Source organism: Heloderma suspectum, chromosome 2 (genome assembly GCF_057233095.1).
Source record: "Heloderma suspectum isolate Gila_16-S chromosome 2, 16-S_ref, whole genome shotgun sequence".
Lineage (NCBI taxonomy): Eukaryota > Metazoa > Chordata > Lepidosauria > Squamata > Helodermatidae > Heloderma > Heloderma suspectum.
In genome coordinates this window covers 102,712,699-102,734,005 of record NC_139459.1, presented here as the reverse complement: position 1 = coordinate 102,734,005, position 21,307 = coordinate 102,712,699, and the positions used below count along the sequence as shown (strand labels likewise).

The 21,307-nt window shown below is 43.4% G+C and overlaps 1 protein-coding gene across 3 annotated transcripts in view; it reads right to left on the bottom strand.

Moving 5' to 3' along the window:
* DOCK8 (dedicator of cytokinesis 8) overlaps positions 1 to 20,527 on the bottom strand; it is a 115,758-nt gene extending 95,231 nt beyond the window's left edge. For 2 of the 3 annotated variants that reach the window (XM_084834382.1, XM_084834380.1), the window contains exons 1-3: positions 19,306 to 19,471; positions 6,256 to 6,358; positions 2,355 to 2,530 (exon numbers count right to left, since the gene is read on the bottom strand). Coding sequence is in view for 2 of the 3 variants with exons in the window: in XM_084834380.1 (XP_084690506.1) it covers positions 2,355 to 2,530; positions 6,256 to 6,358; positions 19,306 to 19,358 (332 nt within the window). In the remaining variant the exon portion in view is untranslated. Of the gene's footprint in view, positions 1 to 2,354; positions 2,531 to 6,255; positions 6,359 to 19,305; positions 19,472 to 19,913 lie in introns of those variants that run through there. The other variant, XM_084834381.1, reaches the window with a different exon arrangement.
* Between the last annotated feature and the right edge of the window lie 780 nt (positions 20,528 to 21,307).

The following is a 21,307-nucleotide window of genomic DNA, read 5'->3' as shown; positions in this document are numbered from 1 at the left end:
GCCCAAGCCCTACATTCCCATCTTAGATGGTGATGTCACTGCTTCCCCCCCCCCAAGAAAACATTTTTAATGTACTCTTCCATGTAAAGCTGTATGTGCTGTAGCACTATAACCCCTTTCTACAACTGAAAAACAAAAGAAAATAAAGCCCAAACAATAAAAACTGAGGGCAGATCTACATATTACAGATGGTTCCATGATTCAGGGGCCTGTATCTTTTACCTCTCAGGAGAAAAATGGAGCTGGGGGGGGGGCACAATTTTGCATTATCAAATGGCTAGAGAAGAAAAGGTTTGTCAGGAGCACCCTAGCGGGCTCTTTCAGTCTACTCCAATAGCCAACTCAAGACACAGACAAAAGGATTCTTTTCAAGGCTTTAATCCTTTTACAACTTAATGACTCTTTCATATGCTAATCACCAGCGACTAAGCAATGAACAGCAGAGTAGCCTATGCTCCAGGTTAGGCAGTTGGTCCCCGTTTGAAGGAGAATCACTTGCAGACCCTGAACTTATGGGCTAGAGAGAGATCCTCCCTCTTTCCCTTGGGTCCATGGTACGCGACTGGTGCTTGCGTGCCAAACAGGCGCTATGTCTCCTTTCCGCGCCCTCCATCGCTCGTCACTCCCTGCGTCTACGTTGAGCATCTAGCAAGCCCCCCTCCCACACTCTCTCACTGCCAGGGTCACTATCTATCTCAGGAATGCTGGCAGGAGGAATCTCTGCCAGCTGCTGTGCCTGTGAGGGATGAGCGGGCTCCTCTCCCACGGATTGCTGTTCCTCCTCAGAATCAGAACTGCTCCGGGGTTCTATGGGCTCAGTTTCCACCCTACAAGGTTAAACAAACCCCTTCATTAAGGTGGCAGCTGTTTTGCCTGATAAAAGAAAGTATTTGGGGTAGGGTGGGGTGGGGGTGGAATCCATGTAACTACACATCACACATGCAGTTCCACTCTGAATCTCAAAAGAGAGAGAGGGAGGGAAAAGAGAACAGGATAGACACTAAATGCTGCTAGTCAGTAAAGTTAATGTAAATAAAACAGGAAATATTTTTTGCATGACTCAGCTCAGCCACACCTGCTTCTGAATAACTGAATGACATAGCAAGATAGAAAACTGCCTTATACAGAGTCAGACCATTGCTCCATCTAGCCTAGTACTGTCAACACTGACTTGGTAGAGGCTCTTCAGGTTTTAGGCAGGATCCTTTCCTAGCCCCACCTGGAGATGCTGGGACTGAATCGGGGACCTTCTGCATGCAAAGCAGCTCCTCTATTGCAAGTGCACTTGCAATAAAGGTGGCTCATACTTTTATCCTTGCATTTAGTTGCTAGCCCAATTTATAACGCTAGTAAACTACATACTGAAGGATTTATAGGGACATGACTTGCAGCCCAATCCTGTGTGTGTTTATTCAAAAATAAATCCCACTAAATTTAATAAGATTTTCTCCTCCTCAGTAAGTATGCACAGGATGACAGCCTTAATCAGAGAAAAGGCACCAAGGCTGCAAAATCCACCCTTAACGTGCCCAGCTGCATCTCCAGTATTGTTACTGCATTATCAAGTCTGCCTTTTTGAACCCCAGTGGGGGTTATCCAACATAGTGTGAGGGGCAGGCAAACTTGTGCAATGGATCTTTCCCTTCCCCTCCTCCCTGCTGCTACCCCATGTACCTTCCCCAAATCTGCCAGGTGCCAGTAAGAGGACCTACAGACCATTGTGGACTGTGTCTTACAGGTCTGCAACTGGAGGAGGGGAAATAATCTCTCTCAATACTAGAACCCTGGATCATTACATGAAGCTAATTGATGGGAGATTCAGGACAGGTAAAAGGAAGGTCTTCTTCACACAGCGCATAAGTAAACTATGGCATTCACTACCACAAGATGTAGTGATGGCTACCAATCTGGATGGCTTTTAAAAGGAGACAAATTCCTGGAGGAGAAGGCTGTCAGTGGCTACTAGTCCTGATGGCTATGTGCTACCTCCAGTATCAGAGGCAGTATGCCTACACACCAGTTGCTGGGGAACATGGGTGGGAGGGTGCTATTGTACTCATGTTCTATTTGTCGGTTTCCCTGTGGGTACCTGGTTGGCCACTGTGTGAACAAAATGCTAGACAAGATGGACCCTTGGTCTTATCCAGCATGGCTCTTCTTATGTTCTTATAAAATCAATGAAATTGAGAAACTTGTGCAAGCAGCAAAAGATTCCTCTGCCCAGTTTTAGGCAACTCTCCCCTCCCCCTGAATAGTTATGGCCCACCTCTACACATCTGGGTGTTAAGGGGAAATACTTCAGGCTCAGAAAGTGTACAGTCTGGTGGGTTTCAACCTGTTTGCCGCTTCCTTACCCTTCTTCTGGTAATGATGGCTGCAAGGTCCTGTGCTCCTTTGGAGTAAAGACCACCTCCAAATCATCTTCAGGAAAATCACCCAATTCTTGCAGGAGTTCTGAATCTAAGTTATTCAGCTGCATCATTAGGAAACCTTCAAAATCCACCGGCTCTACTGCATCATAGAACTGAGGCTGAATGTTACAAAAAGAAAACAAATAGTTTTTAACTATTTTTCCCTCACAGGAATATTGTCAGAGCATCCAATGACCATGTCCCCAGTGAGTCAGTGTTAAACTCAAATACCCCAAACGGAGCTAAGGAAATCACTTAACAGGTCAGGAACCACAGGTATAAATCAAACCTGCATTCAGATGCAGGCAATCTCATAAACCATAGAGTCAGCTCCCAGTTCTGTATGTGGCTTCTGTCAACTGTGCTGTTATGTAGACTTGATGGAACAGATGAAGGCGATGGAGAAGGGAGAAATTAAGGAGAATGACAGGGAAACAAACTGCGAATAGTGGGCTATCTAAACAAAAATCAAAACTCCATAAGAGGTTTGTCTATAACAGGACAAGAAGCTAATCTGAATACTCAACCACAATGGTGAGGACAATATATTTGTTCAGATATCTGAAATACACGTAAGGCGCAATCCTATGCATATTTAGACAGAAAAAGGTCCTACAACTCCCAGCATCCCCCAGCCAGATGGCTGGCTGGGACATGCTGGGAACTATAGAACTTTTTTCTATCTAAACATGCACAGGATTGTGCTCTTAACATGTGTTTAGCCTGTAAACCTATATACACACATCTGGGGGTAAATCCCATTGAACTCAATGGGATTTACTTCTATGTAGCCATATATAGGATTTTATTGTTAGGTTCTTATTTTCCAGATGGCAATGAAATTGTAATCAGTGAGGTCAAAGGGAGCTGAAATGAAGGAAGCACAGATAGTGATAACTGCTTTGTTTCCAGTGGCCATTCACAAAACAGTTGTTGGATTATACCACAGACATCCTTGCATGGGTGCCCTGATTAACACATGTTAGAGATGGCTGGACAATATTTCCAGGAAAAAGGGAAGGACTAGAAAGGTCCCTTGATGTGTGGGGGTTGGTCACAATTAGCAGTGACAGAAAAGCATTCTGCCCATGTTCAAGGGAACTCTCTTATTTTGTATGTTTTTTAAATATGCCCTGGTGCTGAAACAGGTTTAAGGGCTAAATCCTGGTGATTCCTGACTCAAATGAAATCCTGGGAATCAGCATCAGTCTTCTGCTGCTGGAATCTCCTATCCCTTGTCCCTTGATATCTTTGAATTAAAATGCTAGTCCTATTCCAAGCATCCCTGATCACCTGCGGAGGGGCTGTAGCTCAGTGGAAGAGCACCTGCTTTGCATGCAGAGGGCCCCAGATTCAATCCCTGACACTTGGTTAGATAGACCAATGGTCTGACTCAGTATATGGCATCTTCCTATCTCGTGGATTGTATTTTTTAAACCAGTCAGTTAAAGGGGGGGGGGGGGTTGGCTGAATACTGTGGTCCATACGATGAAAGGCTTGCTTTTCAAGTTGCTTCACAAACATCACACCGGAGTTTTGCTTAACTGCAAATAATCATATATAAAACTGAAAGTAGAGCATATTTACATTTCACCGAGTTAATTTTCTTTACCATGCTTCATGAGATGTGACAAGAGGAAGGGTGTGCGGAAAAAGTATTTCAATTCTCTGTCACTTCTTGCCAAAAATGGTGTGAACGCAAACCCCCTTTTTCATTGCGAACTGTAAGGCCACTTGAGGTTTTTAAGCAGCTTCAGATAAACTAATTGTTGCAATCTTACAAAGAGTTAAGCTGCTTAATTCCCATCGACTTGACAGACCGCAGCCTAAGAGATTGTGATTCTGCTATATAACTTTTTTCAGATATTCTCTCAAGGACATACATTTTCCATTACATGTACCCCTTTTAACTGTTTTCAGTATAATCACAGGAAGCTATCTAGGGCTGCTATACACACTTACCTGGAAGTAAGTCCCACTGAACACAGAGGGGCTTATTTCTGATTAATCATGTATAGGATTACACTATAAGAAGTCTTTTGCTTGAAAAGTTTGGCTGTAATCCTATACTTGGTTCCTCAGATTTAAGTCCCATTTAAGTTGGTTAATGGGGCTTATCTATGCATAACTGAAAACAGGAATACACCCATTTTCATTAGTGAAGCACCATGTTCTAATATGACATGCATTAAGAACAGTCTTGTGGCACCCTAAAGACTAACAAATAAACAGTGGCATCAGCCTTTGTGGACTGCAACTATTTTCAGCCCCTCTGGAATGTATATCCACATTGTGTGGCCTATCATAAGAGTTCGCAAAGTTTTAAAATGAATAAATGTAATTTAAACATGCATTTCGATAAACGCCATGTTTATTTTCTAAATATATAATATGGTAAGATACTTTGCAAACAAAATAACATTACCAAAATAACACTATAATAGAGAATCAAGCATTTTGACCATCCAAGTGAACTGTGCATATAGCACTCTAAAATGTTGTTTGTCACTTCTACAGTTTTACAGACCACCTAGGCAAGAATGAACAAATTTATGAGAGTGTTTGGGATAAACTGTTAACAAGAAGATCAGTGAAACTGGTGAAGAATTGCTGTACGTATTTAGACAGTATGGTTTATCCAGTAAAAGGCAAGCTAAGCATCATACAGAAACAGTTACAAATCATTTACAGCAAACATACCTTTTTTATGACACGGTACAATCAGCAGCAAGGTACATTTTGGTGGCGATCAAAATGGCGGGTACAGGAAACAAAATGCAAGATTCTTGGCAGAAGCGTTTTGAGGGCAAAAAAACCCCTCCCCCAACCCTCCAATGAATAACCCAGATAGAACAAGTTAAACACCACAGCTTCTCAGATTAAGGAAGTGAGTAAAGAGATGGTGGTTAGCTTTGACAGACAGGAAGCATATATTTATTACAGTGCTTAAGTTTCAAAAACTGCAGCTCTCCAAGTACCTGCTGATTCTTACAAAAATGTTGTTAAAGGTCTGAAGATCTCGTTATATTCGACAAAAATTTTCAACCACAGAATTTGCCTTACCTTTACCAGGCACTAAAAACAAGAAGAGGTAATGATCCCTGAACAAATAAGAATTGTTGTGTTGTCCTGAGATTATTATTTTTTTATAGAACAGTTATTCTGAAAGATTATACTTTATTCCAAAACATTATCAAATCAGTCTGGAGAAAGGGAAGCTCTGTAAAGTTATTTTAGAATAGTATAGCTCTGTAGGACTCCACAGAACAAATGAAAATATGATCTAGCTAAGGTTACTCTGGGTATTTCCTTTTGTTAATTTCTGTATTCATTCTTTCTCAATTGTTTTAAAATAAAGGGATACACCAGCAGGATTGTGAATTTAATCACTATCCAACTTTAAAATCCTAAATGTTCTTCATCTGATCTTATATAATTGGAGGGTGGATCCACCTATGATGCATAAATATCACTGCAGTGCTAGTTCTCCTACGACTTTGTTCTGCAGTGGTCAATAAGATTTATCCAACAGCTCTCAGCCTTGAGTCATTATTGTAATCTTTAGGTAATAATACTTTTCTGAACTTGTGGTAGGGTACAAAGAATAATTTGACCCTTACACTGCAATCCTATGTATGTCTACTTAGAAGTTAGCCCTACTGAGTTCAATGGGACTTTCCCCCAGGTAAGGATTGCACTCTCAGAGTTCTGTTCAATGCAGGCTGCAGAATGAATCTACATTCTTCTGCCCAGTAACATATGTTTACTATAAACCCATTGAGGTTAACATATATTGCATGAAACCCAGATATGCACAGAATGCATAGCAAATCTCTGCACTTACGAGATGCACAGATGAGAAACCAGGGGTACTGATACTTCGCTGAGGGAACTGTCCAAGGTTTGGTTGCTGCACAAATTGCCTTCTTATATCTGCTGAAGAATGCCTTTAAACATAAAAAAGAGGGAAAGTACTAGTCATTCCCAAATTAGTTTTAAATAACATTTTCCTAAGTATTTTGACACATATTAGCAATATGTTTAATGTTCTAAGTCTTGGGAAAGAATCTCATAAATATTCTTAGACGGAGATGCTTGTTGTGAGTGGTCCATCTGTCAAGTTACGTGGCATTCAACCTGTTCTGAGGGGGTTGCACTCCCCCTAAATGAGCATGTTTTGGGGTTGCTCTTACATCCATTACTGTCACTAGAGGCATAGGAGGCCTTGGTGGGTCAGAGGGCCTTTTTTCAGCTTAGGGCGCAATTCTATGCAGGTTTAGACAGAAAAGGGTCCCCCAACTTCCAGCATTCCCCAGCCAGCATGGCTGGCCAGGGAATACTGGGAGTTATAGGACTGTTTCCAGCCTAAACATATATAGGACTGAAACCTTAGGCTGATATACCAACTACAACCCTACCTAGACAAAGATAGCTTTGTGACAGTTATTCACACTCTAGTAAACTCTTGTTTGGATTACTGCAATACATTATATGTGGGGCTGCTTTTGAAAATGGTCTGGAAACTTCAGTTGGTCTAAATAGGGCAGCTAGACTGCTAACTGGGACTGGCCAATGTGATCTTACGCCTCCACCTGCACTGGCTGCCAGTGTATTTCTGGGCCCAATTCAAAGTGCTGGTTTTCTCCTTTAAAGTCTTAAACAGCTTTGGGCCAACTTACCTGAAGAAACGTCTCCTACCACATTTACCTACCCAGACATTTGGCAGGGACCCTCCAAGTGCCCCTGCCAAATGAGGCAAGATCCCTGTATTTACTCCCTAGAAAAGGAGAAAGAGGATGGGAGCTCTGACTGTTGGCTGGAATGGGGCAAAATTGCACTGATGGGGTGCTCTCATGGGGAGCTTTCAGATGCTGTTGGGGATAATAACATGGTAGCTGGGGGCGGGGCAGTAGCCTGGACAGGGGTTGGAAACAAGCCTCTCTCATTGGTTGAGCAGCACCTGCTGGGTTAATGACATTCAGTTCTACTCCCCCCATCCAATCCAGAAGCATGTTGCTTTCGAGTGCTGTGTGACCTGTGAAAAGCAGATTTGTAAGGTATGGTACATTCAGCTTTTCTTGCTTCATGTGCCTCTGACGGACCAAAGCCAATTCCATGAAAATTCTGGATAATACTCCAACACACTTCTCATTCCGTTGTCATGAAGATTCCCCCTTGGTTTTATTCTGCACTGTTTTTATTTTTTATTTTAATGTTTTACTGTTTTTACTGTATTGTACACTAAAAAGTACATTAGAAACATTAAAAGGCACATTAAAAGTACAATAAATAAATAAATTTAGCAGAAAAGTAGCAGTCTAAAAGAAATGCACTTGTAACTGCAAAGCAAAACAGTCCCTTGGATTTATAAGCACTAGTTAGCAACAACAAACAGCCCGTTGTGGCCAATTTGTGTGACACTTCGCAGATAAAATCAATCATATCCGTACTGACTTGGATGCCATAGTTGATACAGGACCGGTGGATGTAACTTTGGCCCCTGCGTGTCCAGTTATAATGGGCACTTTTCAATTTGTACAGTCTGAGGATGTGGACAAGATCCTTGGAGAGGATCCTTCCACCTGTGTGCCACACTCTTCCCCTTGCTGGCTTATGAAAGCAGGAGGGGACTGGCTGAGTGGGTAAAAGCACTGGTGAATGCCTCTTCACAGCAAGGTATGATTCTGTCTTGCCTAAACGAGGCAGTGGTTAAAAAAAAGTTTTTAAAAAAGATCTCCCTGAACTCCACTGTATTGGATAATTTCCAGCCAGTCTCCAATGTTCCATCTTGGGCAAGATGGTGGAGCATGTGGTAGCTTCTCAATTCTAGGGATTTCTGGATGAAGCAGATTATCTAGATCCATTTTAACCTGGCCTCAGGCCTGATTATAGGACAGAGACTGCTTTGGTCACCTTAGTGGATGATCTACACTGGGAACTGGAGAGGGGGAGTGTGTCCCTCTTGGTTCTGCTGGACCTCTCAGCAGCTTTCAATACCATCAATCATGGGACTGGGAGGCACTGGCTCCGGTCCTTCTTGGAGGGGCAATTTCAGAACATGGTGCTGGGAGCGTCCTGCTAGACGCCATAGGCTGCTGGCCTGCAGTGCTGGCCTGCAGTGACCTTCAGGGTTCTATCTTATCCCCCATGCTGTTCAACATACACATCAAACTGCTGGGGGAGGTTGTCCAGAATTTTGGGGTTTGGTGCCACCAGTACACTGATAACAGCCCACTCTATCTCTCCTTTCCATTTAAATCCAGTGAAGCTGTTCTAGTTCTAATTTGGTGTCTGATGTTGGTAATAGACTAGATTAGGGTGAACAAATTGAATCTTAATCCAGACTAGACAGAGGTGCTCTTGCTTAGTTGGAAGGCAGATCAGGGAACAAGGATTCAACCTCTGCTGGAAGTGGTCACTGCAGTGGCCAGGAGTGCGTTTGCACAGCTGAGGCTAGTGTGCCAACTGTGCCCGTTGCTAGAGATGTCTGATCTGGCCATGCTCACTCATGCCGTAGCTACATCTCATTTGGACTACTGTAATGCACTTAGTGTGGGGCTGCCTTTGAAAACTGTCTGGAAACTTCAGCTAATCCAGAATGCTGTAGCCAGACTGTTGACCAGGACTGGTTACAGGAAGCACATGGCTCCCTTGTAACCAGCACAACAGCTTCACTGGCTACCAGTCTGTTTGTGGGCACAACTCAAAGTGCTGGTTATAACCTATAAAGCCCTATACGCCTTGGGACCAGGCTACTTGAAAGACCACTTTCTCCCATACAAGCCTGCCTGGATTTTAAGATCTTTGGGAGGGACCCTTCTTTCAGTAATGCCACCTTCAGGGGCACATTTGGTGTTGATGCAAGAGAGGGCCTTCTTGATGGCTGCTCCCAGGCTGTGGAACTCCATGTTGAGGGAGCCCAGGTCGGCTTCTTCTCTGCTGTCCTTCCATCAGCAGGCAAAGGCATTTTTATTCAAGCATGCCTTTGGCATGTAAGCGGGCCTGTTGGGCTGGTGCCCTTTTTACTCTATTATTGTTGTGTTTTTAATTGGGCTTTTAATGTATTTGTTTTACTACTGTTCTAATAAAGTTTTTATTTATCCTTGATTGTAAGCCACCATGAGTGCCATTTTCTTGGTAGAAAGGCAGGGTACATATCAAATAAACAAACAAACAAAGGTAGAAACAGGACAAATTAAACCTAATGAGATTCCTAAGACAAGCCTTCCTCAGCCTGGTATCCTTCAGATGTGTTGGACTACAACTCCCATCACCCCTAGCCAAGGCACAGAGCTAGGAGAGGCAGGCAGGCTAAGATGATGGTGGAAATAAATTGTTTACATCATTACATTTTTTTCTTACCACAGAAAATCCATTAAGTAAGAAAAGACAGAATAGCTGCGCAATGCCTTCTGAGTGGTCACGCAAGGACTGCTTTGTCTGGAAGTACCCCACATCATCCTTAGCTGGAAGAGGGGGAAGGTATGCCCCCTACCCCTTTCTCTGATCAGTTTTTTGTTATTTGGAACATCCCAGAGTAGCCCTACATCAAGAAGAAATAATCTAACAATTATTTTCCATGGGGATACATCACCTGAACATCCTGGGCTATTAATATTTCTCTGTTGCATCCAAGACTTTAGTCAGGCATTGCCTTAAGGCAACCCACAGTGATAGCTCTATTCACTGAAATCTGATGGCAAAACCTGTATTTGTATTTTCCAGTAGGGCTTATTGAGTTTATGAAGTGTACTCTTACATTGTATTAAAATCCAATAATCATCTTTTTGGTTTGCCAGACTGACTTTGTGATCCTTTGACAGATTTTATATCTGTATCTCATATGCATACTTTTTATATTTTGTTGTTATCCTTTTTGGCCCTGATCCAGCTAAATACAATTGAAAGCATGACTACCACATTCCATCAGCTTCAACAGAACTTAGTTATAACTAACTTTGCTGTATTGAGGCATATGTGTTCCCCCCCCCCCACATCCTTTGGGTAACAGCCATAAAAGATGACATAGCTTGGAAGCAAATGTGATGCAAGCCAAGGAAACATTATTGCACTACCAGCAACTTCTCACTTTGCATGATCAGCATTTAATTTAATGGGTTACAATGATCCTCCCCTTCCCATCACCTAATTTCCTACCCAACTCCATTATACAAAAAGGACGTTGCCAAGGAATGAACTCAATCAGAGAGACTTGAACTGAAAATAAGTAATTGTCTCCAGTTCTCTTTCATTTATAAGTAGATCAGTCACTCGTTCTCTGAGCAAAGGAGCCTTTCCTCCCCTCCTATATTACATTTCTTTTACAGCTGGCAACTTTGGAGGAGTACATATTCCCACTGATGTCAGTGAACTGGATAGTTCATAATGGCTGCAATTACATCAGAATCTCTTTAAAAAATGCTGAAGGACCCACAAGAACAAATGAGCTATTACACTACCTCCCGAAGGAGCTGGAAATAATTATTTGTACTTTCATCCCTTGTTCTCCTGTTGGAAGATTTTGCATATGCAAAGAGTTGCAAATTCAATATGCATAAGATCCTGACATTAATGTTTCTAGAACTGCCACAAAAATCCAAGGTGAAAAAGACTGATTTGTAGAATATTTTATTTTTGCAATGTCAGTTGGATCACTGTAATACACTTACATGGGGCTGACTTTGAAGAGAACTCAGAAATTTCAAATGGTCTAGAATTCAGTACTCAGGTTGTTAATTGTAACCTACTACATGGAGCATGATTTCCTGGCCTTATAGGTGCTTCCATATCAGGGGTTATTCCATCAGCAGGAGAGAACTGCTGGTGAAAGCCAGGCGGCTGCAAGCTGTGCTCACACAGGGACCAGACCACTCCTCCCAAATCTGCTGTGGGAGTTGGAGGACCCTCAACAGCAGATTGGAAGCATGTGCAAGGGTCTGCAAAGGGGAGGACAGGGAAGTCCCATCTCACCGTGTCCACTAGTGCAACATTATTAGCGCTAGCGGAATGACATGTTTGGATGCCCTCTGGCTTTTATTATGCAATCACACTGCCTCATTCACAGAACTGAGGCGGGGGGAATGCCATCTTCAATTTGTAGCATGTTTTCCCACTGATTCTTCAGCCTGTTTCTTACAGAACAAATCTGTTAAAGAAGAAAAATGGAATAGCTGCACAATGCCTTTTGGTTGGTAACGCAAGGAGTCCTCTATCTGGAAGCGTCCTATAACATGGGGTGGGGAACGTCTTCTGGATGGTTGGGGGCCCCAGTGACACCCCACCCCACCCGATGCAGGGTAACGAAACTCCAGATGAGGCAATACACCATGCCTTCCCCCACTGACTGCTTTGGCAGTCTCTGAAAGCTGTCACGCTCTTATATCTGTCGACATCCCTGTGCCCACCTCCATGCTCTCTACCTCTTTGGGTATGAGGCCATCCTCGGACATGCACTGTAAACACAAGCCCTGAAATAGCTGTGGTGCCTGCCTGCCTGCCATTGCTCTGCCTGCACACTGCTGCCCATTTCCACAAGAGAGACATTGGTGGCTACTGTGACCATGCACCGTTGCTGCTCACCTCAATGAGAAAGGGACCGCGACACCATGCTTCTGCTTCTGCCTGCTCGCTGCTCCAGTGTGGGAGAGAAGGACATTGTACCCACATGCTGCTGCTTCCTCCCTCAAGAAGAAAGGTTGGTTAACATGCCCTCCCACCGCTGCTGTCCACCGGAGAGAAGCACTAGCCCCTTGTCCCACGTCGCCAACCACCTTCATGAGAAAGGTGCCATTTTCATCCCCAATCAGACAGGTTTCTTAACCTTTCTCCCCCTTACATTCCCACCCTCTCAAATGCAAGTTTCATCTCTCAAGTAGACAAGCAGGCGACGCTGCCCACCAATTCTTTTTAGGGCATGGGATGACTGCCTCCTAACTTCTTCTGGCTGCTACTGAGAAGGTCATTTTTTGCTATGTCTGCCTGCTGCCGGTCCTTTCTCTAATGAGTGAGAGTCCCTGAAAAGTTAGCAGCTACCATGTGGGGCTGACAAAGCACTGGAGAGCCAACCTGAACAGCTGTAGTTATTCCCCATAGAGAACATTGGAAAAATTAAAATTAAATTCAGACTAAAATATTACCCCCTACATCAAGGGTGCATAAAGTGTGGCCTGTAGGCCAGATGTAGCCTGCCAAGCAATTTCTGGCAACCTGCCACTGCCAGACACTCACACAGACAGCAATGGTGAATGCTGCTGCTGCAAAAAATTACAGTGGCACCGCCTGGGGGTTCCTGCACTAGTGCCAGCAAGGCAATCCCTTCCTTATCCCTGATGAGAGACTGAAGGGATTCCCTTCCTAGTGAGAGCAAGAGAAACTCCATAGCCATAGGCTTTCCATAGCTAGCACTAGCCGGGCGATCCCTTCCCTTGTCATTGCTCCCTGATGAGATGGAATGCTAGAACCATCAAGAGAAACCCCAGGCTTTCCATAGCTAGTGCGAGTCCTAGCAAGGGAATCCCGCCTCCTATCTCCGATCTCTTATGAGGAAGGGATTCCTCAGCACTTCTGGCTCAGAATGAGGTAACAGCTTTGCGCAGCAATTAAGCCACATAAACAGCAGCTGAGAAGGCACAGGATTCCTATTGACACAAATGCTCTTGAGAATATAGTAAAGTCCTGTGGGATGTAGGATTTTGGCAATTGTCTGGAACCCATACAAATTTGGAGTAAGACCTTAATCACACTACTCTCTTCATGATATAGTCTGGGAAAGCTGCCATCAGTGCCTCAGCCCACTCCATAATGGAGTTCTGGCAAATATTCTTCATCCCTCTCTCTCTCTCTCTGGCAGCTAAGTGATCAGGCAGGTGCACAGGATTGGGGTGCTTATTTTCCCAGCCCTGCAAGTGCTGGTCACGCACCGCCTAATTACCATAATTACTCGCACCAGGCACAGCTTGTCGTGACAACCGAACCCAGGGAGGGTGAGTGACAAGAGTGATTTATAAACCATCCCACAACCCTAGAACAAGCCATGGGTCAGACTCTGCCCTGCATATAAAATACACACCAGGCTAAACTAATTAGGGAACTTCACTAAATTCTCAGGGCTGGATGGATATTTTGTAAAATGTTTTGCCACCCATGTAACTTTTGCTCAAAACTGGACACTAAGTAATAGGAAGTGATTGTGTCATAATCCATCAGGGTGCACACAAGTCATGTGTGCACCCTGTGTCCCTCAAGACACAAAGGGAAGTGAGGAAACAGCAAAGACTATTAGCGACCACAGAGTTGCTCACATAACCTTACTATTCAAGATTTCCTATCCAGAAATTGTAGTTTAATTGTCATGAAATTGAGCAGCCAGAAGTCACTTAGCTGTGATGGTATAATTTAAAAGCAGGGTGGCCCTAAATTTATCAGTAGACTCAACAAATGCTATACAAAACAAATTCTAAATGTCACATATCCTCCCCGGAGAAGTACTCTGGAACAGAAGCTTTGTAGTCTTGTTCAGGCCTCAGGGGCGGGGGGGGGGGGAGTGAAAAAGGGCACCTTTTTTCTTTCCCACCCATAAGGTTTTCCTCCTCTGTGTTACATAGTTCTTAGAGGTCTCAGGTTTGGGTCTGGCTAACAGCCGTAAGCCTGAGCATTTTATAACAATCACTATCCAGTGATTTTGGAGAGTGAGAAATGGAAAAATTGTCACCGCTGTATAGTGCAGGGAGGGGAGTTTTTTAATCTCATCTCTCCCCCCCCCCCATCCAGGATGCTGTTAGGGGCTTGAACAAGTTTATTTCCTCTTATTCCCCCACCCACCTCTAGTTTCTTGACACCTTAACTTTCTGTAGGTCCTGCAAGCTCACAGGTCTTTGTCTAGACATGCTGGGACTTGGTGGATTTTCCCCATTTTTTTCTTGTCATTTACCAGCCTATATTCCCCTGCATACCCAGGGAATCCCCCAAGTATGTAGAAACCACTAACTTATTTTTTGGGTGGATCTGTTTTGCTTCCAAACTGACAGACACTTGACCACATGAGTTTGCTTTTAGTATGTATGATAAGTAAATAATAATAGTCATGCACCTTTGAAATACTTTCCCCTCTTTTTTGTATTGTCGTGGGGTGCCGCCCTTTTTTCATTTTGTCCCCAAACTACAGACACATAGAAATACAATGGGCATTGTATGTTTGTAGGTGGATATGCTAAATTCAGTGGAATATGTTGTATTATTTATCCTTGTCACAATCCTCAAGCTGATCTTGGAGAGTTATCTCTCTCTTCTCTTTAGACTCAGATCCTAGGTGTAATAAATAGAGTTTCTTTAAAAAAAGGAAAAGGAAAAAATAAGAAGTTTGGAGGGTAAATATAATTCAGGATTTCAGTAGGCACAATGTACACAAGTTTCAAATACCTGTTCTAGAGTATATACTAGATCTGGATATTCCCAAACAGAACCCTTACTCTATATTCTCATGCAGTCTGAAATGAGGAGGGACAACCTTCCATCCATAAAAGATGCCCTTGGAAGTAAGGGAAGGTTAATGAGAAGATGTGGGTAGAAATATCAACTGCAAAATGGAGAATTTAGATATGTAATAAACGGGGTCCTTTTGTATATCAACAGTGTCTTGAACAAAATTCATTTTCCTTCATCTTGACAGGGAATTTTCATATCAAACTGAAGAACTCCCATTTATGAGATGTGATCTTGTCACTCATGGGTTATACCTGCACATGTCACTCATTCTTAGACATTTATCTGTACTACACCCCACCATTCCCTCACTCCATAAACATGCATAATATTGCTTGTACACAACATGCACAGTATATGTGTGATTCTGGACAGTACATGTAATGCAATCAGGGGTTTCTTCGGGGGTCTGAGGGACAGTGATTATCAGAGAAAAATACTTTAGCAGAAGAAAGGAAGTATTAGGGTTGGGATACGAACGTAAGAAATGCCTTGCTGTATTAGACCAAAAGTACTTCTAGAAGCATTCAGTCTCCAGCAGTGACCAGCTAGATGCCCCTTGGATAGTCATTTCTCTTTCATTGGTCCTCAGCACCTGGTAATTAGAGCTTCCATTTTTAAGCTATTATATACCTATCCACCACAATAAAGTGCTGGGAGGGAGCACAGCAACATCAGATAGGTCCTGAACTTTGAGTTTCTGCAATCACGTTTTCGGCAGGAACTCTGGCTTTACCCACATGCCAGACTCTAAAGACATTTTTGCAATTGCATAATCTCCTGGACATTGTATCCTTCAACTAAACGTGTTGTAATAAGGTTCTGCTTACAGATTTTTTAAAGAAAGGCATCAAAAGATGTGGAACTGTTAGAAATGTTCAGATTGGGAAATACACTTTTAAAGTTTTCTATGTGCTTCCATTTTGAAAAATATAAACCTTCCATCTTATTATTTATTTGTTTGTTTATTTATTACATTTCAATAACCGAAGCTCTCTGGACAGTACATTTATAACCTGCCTTTCCTCCAAGGAGGTGTACATGACCTTCCTCTTCCTTTCCATTTCATCCTCACAACAACCCTGTGAGTAGGTTAGGCTGAGAGTCAGTGACTGTCCCAAAGTCACGCAGTGTCTCCATGGCTGAGTGGGACTGGAACCCCGATCTCCCCATCCCTTGGCCTTTCGTCTCACTGTCAAACCCTTTCCAAGATTTCATAGAATAGTAGGGTTGGAAGGGGCCTATAAGACCATCGAGTCCAACCCCCTGCTCAATGCAGGAATCCAAGTCAGAGCATCCCTGACAGACGGCTGTCCAGCCTCATCTTGAACGCCTCCAGTGTGGGAGAGCGCTCTACCTCCCTAGGTCACTGGTTCCATTGTCGTATTGCTCTAACAGTCAGGAAGTCTCTCCTGATGTTCATCCAGAATCTGGCTTCCTGTAACTTGAGCCCATTATTCCGTGTCCTGCACTCTGGGATGATCAAGAAGAGATCCTGGCCTTCCTCTCTGTGACAACCTTTCAAGTACTTGAAGAGCGCTATCCTATCTCCCCTCAGTCTTCTCTTCTCAAAGCTAAACATGCCCAGTTCTTTCAGTCTCTCTTCATAGGGCTTTGTTTCCAGTCCCCTGATCATCTTTGTTGCCCTCCTCTGAATCCTCTCCAGTTTGTCTGCATCCTTCTTAAAGTGTGGTGCCCAGAACTGGACACAGTACTCCAGATGAGGACTAACCAGTGCTGAGTAGAGGGGAACTAGTACTTCCTGGGATTTGGAGGCTATGCTTCTATTAATGCAGCCCAAAAGAGCATTTGCCTTTTTTGCAGCCACATCACATTGTTGGCTCATATTCAGCTTGTGATCGACAACAATTCCAAGATCCTTCTCTCTTGTAGTGTTGTGCAGCCAAATATCCCCCATCTTGTAACTGTGCATTTGGTTTCTTTTTCCTAGGTGCAGGACTTGGCATTTATCCCTATTAAATGTCTTTCTGTTGTTTTCTGCCCAGCGCTCCAGTCTATCAAGATCACTTTGAATTTCTAAACTTTAGACTATTTTGACTACCCAGTATTGTCCTCCTTGCAGTGTAATCCTAAGCATGCCTGATTAGAATTCAGTAGGATGTTTTCCTTAGAGTGAGTGTGTGTGTGTGTGTGTGTGTGTGTGGTGTTTGTATTAATGTATACCCAACCTTTCAACCCATAACAATGAATAGGTCCATGCCCTCACGGTGCATATACTACGTCAACAGAACTTTTGTTGAGTTGCAATAATAACTAACATCCTCTGGTTCTATAGTGTGTTATTACATGGAGCAGAATGACCATACATGAAGCCAGGGGTGGGCAACTTGTGGCTCTCCAAATGTTTTATCCTACAGTACCCATCATCCTTCACCATTGGCTATGCTAGCTAGGGCTGATGGAAGTTGTAGGCCAAAACATCTGGAGGTCTTCAAGTTCCCCACCCCTGCATTAACTGAAAGGGATGGAGAGAACAGTCATATTTTCAATCAACATGATTGGGTGTATAATCTTCTCAGTGCATTTTCTTCCATCTCTAGCTTTATGTAAGCCCAATTCAAGTAGAACTAATCATTCCACAAGGAAACATCAGCTTCAGGTTTCAACTCAGTTACACAAGAATAGTTGAGAGGTATTCTACAGATATGAAGGAGACTTCACTCCATAATCTCTGGTTTGTGAATTGGAGCCATGATTTCTAACAATAGTATTAAACAAATATTTCCCCATGTTTTATGCAACCTATTTCTGAGCGATAATTGTAAAGCAAAATGTCATAAGAACATTTCTCTCATAAGAACATAAAGCACATAGTTAAAGCAACAAAAGGGGTGTATTCAAATATTAAATTAGTTCATCCACAAATTGTTGATTGATATGGACAGTGGAAAATATAAATAACTCCAAACTGTTTCCCTCTTTAGAAAAATGATCTTCCTTGAGGGTATGCTCTGTTGAAATCAACTGAAATAAAAATGGAGAGGAGGAGGACCATGGAAACTGCTTTGGGTTCCTTACAAGAGGGGAAAAGGCCGGATAAAAATATTATTAATAATAATAATTTTTAAAATTGAACTTTCTTAGGATTGTGATGGTAGATACCAAATAAGAGCTAAACTGATCAGAACTTTGTGGACCTTTTCTTGCTGCAAGCCATTTCCTGAGCCTTAACTATATGCCAGCCAGCCAGATATTCAGCAGGGGAGTCTACCCACCACTGCAACTGCATCCCTAGAAAAGCTATGCCTGGCGATCTCTGGCTATCCTGCAGTTTTTAAGGCATGGGGAAAAGGTGACACATTCAAACCATACGTCATTTACATTGTCTTGCCTGCATCTTAATAGGCTTAATCTCATTATTTTCACAAGGATTTGACAAAGTGGAAGTACACCAGTTTTGTGGATTACACAGTCTGGCTGCAACTGAGAATATACTATAGACTAGTCACAGGACAATCCCAATGAAATCTTTTGGACTTCTCCAGAGTAAGTTATTTGCACCCTCAAACCCTTGGAAGGGAAAGGGAAAATCTTGTTAATCATAAAAGCATAATGTTCACCACAGTCTATAAACACGCTCAGAACACGTTCTGACCAAGCACTTGGTATTTCCTACTTGTCAGAACCATAAAAACCTTCCGCAAAGTGAATACCTTCCCACAGCAATAAGGCATCTATATATTCTTTTTTCCCCCAGGACGCAAGGTTTCCAAAGCAGACAAAAGAACAAGTTGTATCAAGAATCTAGCACACTGCCAGAGGGATAACATGAACTGGGACATCAGAGAGTGGGCTCCAAGTCCCCACTCAGCTATGAAGTTCATTGGGTGACTTTGGGCCAGTCACTGACTCTCATCCTAACCTACCCCACTGGGTTGTTGTGAGGATAAAATGGAGAGGAGGAGGCATATATAAGCTGCCTTGGGATCCTTGCAAGAGGAAAAAAGGTGGGATATAAATGTAACAAAAGTAAGGCTAAGATAGGGGAGATTTATCCTCCCACCCCCTCCCATAAGTTCCTTACGGGTGCAATCCTATACATGTTTAGACAGAAAAAAGTCCTACAGCTCCCATCATCCCTACCTGGATGCTGGGAGTTCTAGTCCAATACAACTGGAGGACACCAGGTTGGGGGAGGCTGGTATACATATACACACACACACACACACACACCATCGTGGTTAACATCTCCTCAAAGGGGGCTGTGGATCTGTTTATTAGTTATCAACGGTCTGTCCGGCCCAGTGTGTAAGCTGTCGATCTAACTCCACTTAGATCCTCAGACACTCAACTAGCCGCCCACAGGCACGACCGCAGAAACTGCCCCAACCACCGCTGCCAATAAGCACTTGGAAGAAGACAAGTTCTTGGCAGTTCAATAAAATCTCCTTACCTGTTAATTTTCAGAGCAAATGCCCTCCTGTCGGAGCTGGGCAAAGTGGCCATGCAGGTGTGTGTGTGACAACGACCCCCGCGCGTCAAAATCCTGAGGGGAAAGCTGGTGGATCTCCACAAAGGGTGGCATGAAATCCTGCTAAGTGAGCGCGATCTGTCACTCCGGGGAAGAAACTTCCGCATTTCAACCTTCCTTGTTGAAATAAACCAGTCAAGGGGAGGGACCAGCAGCTACGGTAAATTACTGGCGGCCGCCTTCCCAGCTGAAGACAGATCACGAATGCTCTAGGCTCTTTCCTTCATAACTGCATGAACGAGGCTAAAAGATCGAGGGCTTCTGTGACGAGACCTGCAGCAGAATGAGCTGGTACAGTCCTGAGGTGGTAGGACGGGCTGTACCGCTCAGACTGCAAGCGGGGCAAGCCTATTTTTTGAATGCCCACTATGTAAAAACAACCCCCCCCCCAAATCTATGCGCGTTTTAAAAAAAAAATAGCACAGCAAGGAAAATTGTGGGCTAGAGCAGATTTCCCTGAAGGGCAAGCTTTCTATATTTCAAGGACCCTTTTAAAAAAATATTGGCGCATTTAAAAATGGTAGCCCCACCTAGAGTCTGAAGTGGTAGAGTGCCACCTCCTTGGGCGGCGTGTAGTCCACATTCTGCTCGGCCGCCTGTGATCCCGGCTATCAGCCAAATCCCACACAAGGGTCCCGCTGTTCCAAACACGCTTCGCTGAGATCTAGGCCTTCGTGCACATACTGTTTAGCTCTTTAAAAACAAACCCTAAGTACATTTTATTATCTCAATTTTGGACTCTTCCTCATCATAATTTGCAGAGACCGATAATGAAGGTAGAGAGCTGCTCTTGCAATCTAAGCTGTATGCCCGGGCATCGGTTTCCAAGCCGTGTGGAAATTCGTGATAACCGCCCAACTTCTTGCACAAGCAGCGGCTGTTTTGCAAAGCCCCTTCAGTTAAGGAGTGAAGCGCATTCGGTAGGTGTCACTTTTGCTTCACTTAGATCAAGCGCCGGCAAGTCTTGGTGCCTGGGGCGGGAAGACCGGCGAGGCAACGGCGGATCAAGAAGGGTGTCCAGATTCTCTCTCCGTTTCAAGGCAAGAAAAATCATTTGACCTCTTGACTGGAGTGGAGACCGGTCGGGATACAGTCTGAGAAGGATTGTCGGACATTTTGAGGCAGCTGCACCATGCTTTAAACCACAGATCAACACCTCACACGTGGCTTGTAAAGGCTTTGGCATCTGTGCCTCAGGGGAGAAGGAGCAGCAACAGAGGTGAGGGATTTAACAGACAAATTAAAACAAATTAATCACAGCTTATGAAAACAAATCTGGGCATGTTATGAGCAAATTATGCACTCACTCTAGCATGCTAATTGAAGGAACTACGAAGAACAGCCACGAAATGTGATTATGTTGCACTTTACACAACATGAAGGAAAGAATGGAGAAAAATCAGACCCAGAATGATGTCTACACTAGTATATTTTTTTTGCTTCACTGCAAAATATTTCACTGAAAACAGCATGAGCAGCTGGGGCTGTCTGTCTGCACTTGATCCTTTTGTCTTGACGCTGATTCTCCTATGCTCCACTGCACCTTTCATTTTGCCCTGATTATGATAGGACTTTGATGTAGTGAAGTTTTGCTTCCATCCACTGAGTTCTTACCTTGCACAACAACTCTGATGGTGAAATAAGACATGTAAACAGCAAGTAGTACAGTTTTCATCTTTTGCCACTTCTGAACTACAGATGAAATACTGGAGCTGTAATCCTATATCCTGCTTACTTGGAAGTAAGCCCCATTGAACTCCGTGGAGCTTACTTCTGAGTAGTCATGCTGTGTATGGGTTAAGATAAATTAGACCAAAGCTATCTGTATGATTATCACAATGATGCGCATTTGTTTTATTGGGAAAATACAGTAAAAATAAACCACCTGTAAAATACAGTAAAAATAAACCCACCAAGAAAGTGA